This window comes from Varroa destructor, unplaced genomic scaffold, assembly GCF_002443255.2.
Source record: "Varroa destructor unplaced genomic scaffold, Vdes_3.0 BEIS01000004.1, whole genome shotgun sequence".
NCBI lineage: Eukaryota > Metazoa > Arthropoda > Arachnida > Mesostigmata > Varroidae > Varroa > Varroa destructor.
In genome coordinates, this window is record NW_019211457.1 from 25,157,814 (window position 1) to 25,164,820 (window position 7,007).

Consider the following 7,007-nt stretch of genomic DNA (forward strand, 5'->3'; position numbering starts at 1 on the left):
TAAAAAAGGCCACATTGCCTCCAAACTACACTGTTGTTGAATGCAAATAGAAGCGTAATCGCCGTGAACTCAAGGCCGTTAGCAATGCACGATGAATATATGTAAAGCTGCTGAAACATGTGAAGTCCTTGACATCCACCTAAGTTACTGCATACAAATCGAAACGTAAATAGCTTTGAATGCTTTAGTTTAACTTTCAGAAACTTTGGACATACAGCATGTACAGCATGTACTAATATGTCGATTAACGCTGTTTCAAGGTAAAGCTGATATAACTTCGGTATTACGTCATTGATACGTAAGAAGGTCTTTTATGGATCTGCACACATTTCTATTTAGGTAAGTAATAATTAAGATAAGGGCTATCAGTAGGCCATTCGAATTTTAGGGAGGCCATTTTTTATTGCAAATAAGATCATTATTTTTGTTGTTCCAACTTTTCAGCTGTGACGCAGAGCTTCTCCAAATAAGACAGTCCGTATGATATCAGAGGGCTACAGCTGTTATCTCTTTGTTCTCGGTGAGGGCTCGAGAGGGGTGAACGAATGCAACGAAATGAACCCCCTGACCAGCTGCAGCCCGCAGGAAACCAATGTTGGCCGTAATCGTTACAGCCTTGTGAGTGTCCCCAGTACCTGCATGGAATAAAAATTAATGAAGATGTTATGCTTTTGTGACCAAACTTTATCTTCTGAGGTAGTGTATACTTACTCGAACATATTTTCAGCGTCCGCCTATCGAAAAGAATCCTGCTTCGTAAAATATTGTGCAGTGCCCAAAAGGAATAGGCAGAAAATCAACGAAGCTAATAATCTCCATATATGAAGAAACCCTATATATTTAATTAAAATATATGTCGAAACAAATCTCAAAGCAACCGACCGAAAATTCAATTATAATATCAACATAGAAAGAAGAGGAAAACGGTTGGTTATAACTTAATTTTGATCATGGAAGACTATGATAACAATATATGGAATTTCTTTTTCTGCAAATATACGTAAATATTTATGTTGTACGTTTGGACAGTAAACATTAACTTTGTTCAGTCTCTATTTCAATGTTTGAAAATGAGAACTTTACCAAAGATAACTAAAGGTCGTTTTTTAATTTTCCCCTTCATGTCAAGATCCGATGTTTTCTGTGAAGGCTCATCCGGCACAACTTCGAGAAGTTTTAACAGCTCCACCGTAGCTGCATCCTCCGTTGGACCCGCCATTACGCTCGCGATTTGTTTGAAATCCTAAAATGATGCAACCACAGACATTTCGGCAAAGATTCATTGAGTAATAATCATCAACTAGTCGTTGCTCAATTATTTATAAGTACATTGATTTGGTAAACCTGTTCAGATTTCAATGAAGATCCACTAGAATACATAATCGTTGAGCTTTTGTCTATAAATGTCGAACAGTATTACACTAATGCTTACGTCATAAGCGCTCTGACAACAGATAAGTTTTCTAGACGAGAAGAGCGTCTTGAGGACAGGCTTGACGGGCTCGATTCGTTCGCTTTCAGCTTGCTCTGTCAGGATATTTTCCTGAAACCTATCAAGTGACAAAAATCAGCATCAAAGGCAACAGACTTTATGGAAAAATGGCTGAATCTGATTTCAGAGTTTTCATATATAGTACTACTATAATTTTGTTCCATTTTCAGGAGCGCTTGTAATGACTGAGGCATTTTAGTAAGAAATACAATTTCCTAAGGAAATTTATAGACACGTTTACTTAAAAGCTGCGAATAGGTATGCTCTCTTTTTAACATCGGTTTAGGTTTCGTTCGGGCGAAATATTGCTGAGATAATTACGAGAACCGTGACAAAAGACGACATCAGCACCTATTTTCAATGAAAGCGCTCTATGTGAAACACTACATATCATGTTTTATTACCTAAATAGCATAAATCATTGTCCTGCGTAAAGAATAAATGAGAGGATTATCCAAATGAACTAAAATAATTGTCGAAATAGATACGACGTCCTTTGCAGATACGCCACCCCTGCCCTGAAGTTGTAATCAAATTTAGAAAATTGGTACATGCAGATTAATCAATCAGTGCATGTTGAAAAAACACATTGAATCGGGATACTGAAGCATAACTTCTCCGAGTATTGACCGAAAGTTTGCGCGTCCGTTAGTGAGCGCTGAAACATAGGCTATCATTGATGAGACGTCCAGGTTCAACACCGCGTTCTCGGGTACCTCCTCGAGTCGCAAAGCTCGAAAAATCGAGTTATCACGAGTTATGAGATCTCCGCTGTAATAATAAGGAATTTCAAACGCATCCGTAAACGACTTGTCAACCATTAGGGATTCACAAGAGTAATGCAATCATCTAAATAGGCGAATTAACAATTAATCCAAATACTTTTTTGCTTAATGGAAAAGATTACTCAATGGCAACTACAGATAACATACAGGGCCGTATCTGTTGAACTGCATAAAGTATTATTTTTGCTACAAGTAGTGCTCTTTAGAGTTAGCCACAAAGGATGAGATCAACGTTCTTTATGACGATATGTAGTGATGCAACACCTAGGTTTCACCTGTCGTCGACGCCGCTGTCGGTTCGAGCGATGGTTATTACTTTAGCACCTGCCGTTTCGACAATTCGAATCAGTTGTTCTGGGACAAGTTGTGAACAGGCGAAAAGAACCTTAACCTCAGGCGATGCGTAAAGGTGTGGGTGGTACCTTGCACATGCAAGCATATCCCGTATCTGGTGCAGCAGAGTGCGACGTCCGTATCCACCGTCACCTGAAACAATAGCAGTTTACGTACCACGTTCACACGAAATAGCTAGGATAAATTCATTATCAGTCTCAAATAATCATGCGCTCATCACGATTATCGCCTCTATAAATGTAGAAACTTGAATCGGTTCCATTTGCAATGATCTTGGTCAAATAATGTGCCCAATAGAAATACTCGCTGAAGGTTTAGCTAGAAACCTAACTGAAACCTCTCTTAGTATTGAACTCTCAATGAAAATAGTCCCCACTGACCCAACATTGAAGCGAGAAGCGCCTCAGGATTTCTGGCGGCGACTTTGATCCAGCAACGGCCCCCATCCGCAACAACGTCGACCACGATCCGCTCCGGCCGATCAAGCCAGTCTTCATTTGCGACCGCGCTTTTATTTTCAGAGTTGAAGTTAGGAAAGGAGAACGGTTTCATTACATCCTGGAAGCCCGGTACTCGCAAGGCGCATTCGGTTAACAATGACAAGTACGCTGTCAACGATATAAACCGAAACCATTTCCATAATACTTAAACATACATATACTGTGAATCAAACCGAGATCTTCTTGTATGTACATTTTGAAAAGTATATTTGGCAGAACTAAAAGTGGCTTTTCTTGTTAAATGCGTCTGCTTACAGACCCTATAGACAAGCATTTCATCTTGCCCCATTATATCTCAAAATAATATGCCCACCGAAATCTAATTGACGTAAAAAACAAACATTTTTGTGTCTGATGAGTCTCAGTTGATAGTCTTGACAGTTTTAGCCAAATTAACAAAAAAACTCGGGAAAGACAATAATGAGAATTTGTTTGTCGATAACTAAGTTATTTCGTGGCATTTTTGAAGAAATCTCAGGATCTACCTTACGAACATATCAGCGAAAAATCTCAATGTAAAGGTAGTAACTTACGAAGGTTGTTCCCAGCAAGACTCTTCTTTTTAACTTGTCCTTTTAAGCACTGATTGTAAAACCGGATTTCAGCCTGGACCTTTCTCCGAAGCTTGCCGGTGCCCGCTGTAGCAGGCAGCTTCTCACATCGAGCCAGTACGCGCTGAGCATCGCTTAACTGATCGGAAATTACAGAAATAAACTCGCTGTGAGAAGTCGGCTCATCCTTAAGCTGCAATGTGAACCAAAAGTAACAATTTGATTATTTATTTTTGATGCTTTTCCAGGAACCACGCCCAGTTCGAAGAGAGTATTCACCTAGCTCCAGCTAGGAAGAGATAGCTCATGGGTATCTTTTTCATAAGGCATCAGTCTATCTTTTGAAGGTATGATTTTAAAAGCATAACATTTATCACAAGGCATTTCTAGTTGTCCGTAGCCTGAATTTCAATATATATGGTTTTATATTGGTGCAATTACATAGGGTACTAGCCCGTATTCTGATCATGGTGATCGCTAGTTTTTTCGAAAGAAATATATATATATATAATTAAGTAAAGCCTAGTAATTGGCAATAGTTATTATGCATATTCAACTGATCTACTGGTTCGATACATGAATTATATTAAAGAGGTTTCCAGGTTTCAAGAAAGAGTCGAAATTTGGCGCATAACGACAACCGTCAAAATCACATCGAAAAGAAGTACTGGTCGCCTCCAGTATTGAGAAACTCAGAACTCTCGCCTTTTATGATACACGTTCATGCAGAGGCATTCTGCAGTAGATTCATTTTTTCGCAAGTTCCACCAAAAGTGTTTGTGTTACAGTTACAACATTTGTATAAACAACTTCCGAATAAAATGTACGTACTCATCTGTACAACGGGATCCTTGTATTACAGAAACACATAGCTCACGTAAATTGCATGGAAAAATTATCTCACAAATCTCTTCAAGATGTTTTATTATATGTAAACATTTTTACGAGGCTCCAAGAAAATCATGCAGGGCTTTCCTGGTCGACGACGACTTCTAGATAAGTAGTTGAAAATTAGAATTAGGCTGTTTATAGTGTACCTGCGAATGACTTATTTCGGCAGGCGAAATAACTGTTGTACCGGCAGAACTCATTTTCTTCGGTCTCACTTCACTCTGCCAAGACAATCTGCCATTGGATTCCTACCCCTATCATTTCAATAGGACCGTCACGCTGTTTCGCTTCGTTATCTTCCTCTGTCAGAGGTACTTTTAAAAAGAAGAAATAGAAAAATAAACAATGATGACGCCGCGCACTGATCTCAGCAGGTCCAAATCCGTGCGTTTAGCGACCAGGGTCACAAATGCACACAAGTCGTAGCACTGATGATTGAGACAATACTGAGTTAAATTGATGTCAATCCTTTCGGCTTGTTTTGTAGTTATGGTAAATAAGGCAGAAGTACGATAATGAAATTGAAACAATAGACAATTTCAGAATTTTTTAAAAGGTTTGTTTTCGATCTTAAGGAAAATACAGTTTTACTAGAGGTTGTACCCAAAGTTTTTACCCCATTCGCATTGAGGCGTAATAATTCATATCCAGTATTTATATCTAACTAGGCAATGCTTTGATCGAATAATAAAAATATGTCCATTTATCGAAGGAAACAACGTGGGTAACTTACCTTGTAATCGAAACAGGTGTTTGTCGGTAATAATCGTTAAAAAAATTAATCAATTTTTCCAAAACCACACGCAAAAAGTGATGTACCCAAATAAAACTGAGGGTAGATTTATGTGCTGGGATGTTTTCGAACGTATTTTTGCGTTCGGAAATTTTTCTGATACCTTTCATAACGTTAGCAAGTTAATCAAAAGCCACCGATTGAGCGCTTACTAACATAATTCTGTTATTTTCTGATTGAAAGATATCAAAATGACCATCGTTTTTACATTTCTAAGTGCTCATTACCGGAGCTTACTGAAAGCTGAATATGCAAAGCATTTGCGTACTTCGTCACTTTCTTTGTATCGTTTGTCAGAATAGACAACTCTGTAAGCACTTAATTTTTTCTGAATCCAATGACGAACCAGCGACTTGGTGATAGTGGTATTTTCCTCAGGATAGGAAGATGAATACCTCGCGAATACTTCTATGTTTTTGGCACAGAATATCATGCTTTAAGCCTCACCCAGTTTTGTATCATTTCAAAATTTCGCGCGTGCACTCGAATAGCAGAGATCATTTTACCATCATTGTAGTGTTGTGTTTACGTTCATTAGCATGGTGATAGTCCAAACTTCGTGTTGGTGGTAGGAAAGCTGGTCGATTTTGAAAGCGCAAAGGTCGACAAAAAGTCTGCTGTGTTTCTATTGTAAGTATTAAGTGCTTTTTTTATTTTTATATGTTGCTAGGATTAGCCCAGCTATGTTCAACAATACTCTGCTCTCTTAGCCTGCACAAACAGTGCCAATACGAACCATTTTATTTGAAAGCAGCTACTTTCGAACCGCATGATTCATGTATATAAATGCTTACATACGTATAGTTATTTTTCAGAAGGCCGAGCTCTGTAGATGTAAGGTGAAACCAGCGTTGTACGGTTATTAAATGAGGAACCGTTTTGGAGATAAACACAAGCGTTGACAACGATAGCAAACGGTGAAATTTCCTAAATAAACTTGTCATACAGTACTCATGGTAACATATAGCTTCTTATAATATTGTTTCTGTTCAATTACGTCTTATTCAGCATTATTGATAATGGAGTATTGCTATGATTATTTAATCTCCATGAAATAACTTGGGCAATTTCGTTGAATCTTCACAATTAGGATTTTACGAGCAAACGTGCAAAAAATGCGCCTAACTTTTTCCAAGTCATACTTTTTCCGGCAACAGGTGCGTTGCTTACATTTGTACTTTTGTTTATTTCCTATCAACGTTATTGGCAAAGCGCCAGTTCATCGCATTACCTTCTTGTATAGATAACAGTAACGTGTTTCAGAAAATAAAGATTTCCTAATAGTATCGATATTTTAAACATAGATGTGACTCGGACCTTTCACTGAGAGACGAACGAAGGGTTGCCTTAGTTTCAAAAATTTAATACCTGGAAGCAAATAACTAAGGTCAAGCGAAGTTGTTGGACAAGTGCCTTGGAGAGGAATGAACAGATATAAAGCAAAAGAATGTTTCCATTATGCACAAGCGCCACAGTTAAGTGTATCAGTCGCAGAAGATGCATAAACCCATAAACATAAAACATAGTCATTTATAATAAAAGTAGACCTGATACGGTGTAGCCACTCAAGTATAATTAACAAAATCCCCAAATCGGTGATAAGTGGTGACTACTTCGCGCGTCAAAAATTATGGGAATATA

The 7,007-nt window shown here is 38.1% G+C and overlaps 2 protein-coding genes across 9 annotated transcripts in view; one reads left to right on the plus strand and one right to left on the minus strand.

The window, feature by feature from the left end:
- Positions 1-363: 363 nt before the first annotated feature.
- LOC111250098 (UPF0415 protein C7orf25 homolog) overlaps positions 364-7,007 on the minus strand; it is a 34,361-nt gene continuing 27,717 nt past the window's right edge. For 2 of the 5 annotated variants that reach the window (XM_086987338.1, XM_086987337.1), the window contains exons 2-8: positions 3,665-3,821; positions 3,012-3,239; positions 2,553-2,763; positions 2,123-2,263; positions 1,433-1,550; positions 1,084-1,243; positions 364-635 (exon numbers count right to left, since the gene is read on the minus strand). In XM_086987338.1, coding sequence (XP_086843464.1) covers positions 487-635; positions 1,084-1,243; positions 1,433-1,550; positions 2,123-2,263; positions 2,553-2,763; positions 3,012-3,239; positions 3,665-3,821 — 1,164 coding nt within the window. In that variant the 3' untranslated portion in view covers positions 364-486. Of the gene's footprint in view, positions 636-1,083; positions 1,244-1,432; positions 1,551-2,122; positions 2,264-2,552; positions 2,764-3,011; positions 3,240-3,664; positions 3,876-4,719; positions 5,166-5,813; positions 5,883-7,007 lie in introns of those variants that run through there. The other 3 variants (XM_086987336.1, XM_022804795.2, XM_022804794.2) reach the window with 3 other exon arrangements.
- The window catches only part of LOC111250100 (pre-mRNA-splicing factor 38B-like), a 4,974-nt gene continuing 3,834 nt past the window's right edge, over positions 5,868-7,007 (plus strand). For 2 of the 4 annotated variants that reach the window (XM_022804799.2, XM_022804803.2), the window contains exons 1-2: positions 5,868-5,996; positions 6,182-6,283. The gene's annotated coding sequence lies outside the window, so the exon portion shown is untranslated. Of the gene's footprint in view, positions 5,997-6,170; positions 6,284-7,007 lie in introns of all 4 variants that reach the window. The other 2 variants (XM_022804800.2, XM_022804801.2) reach the window with 2 other exon arrangements.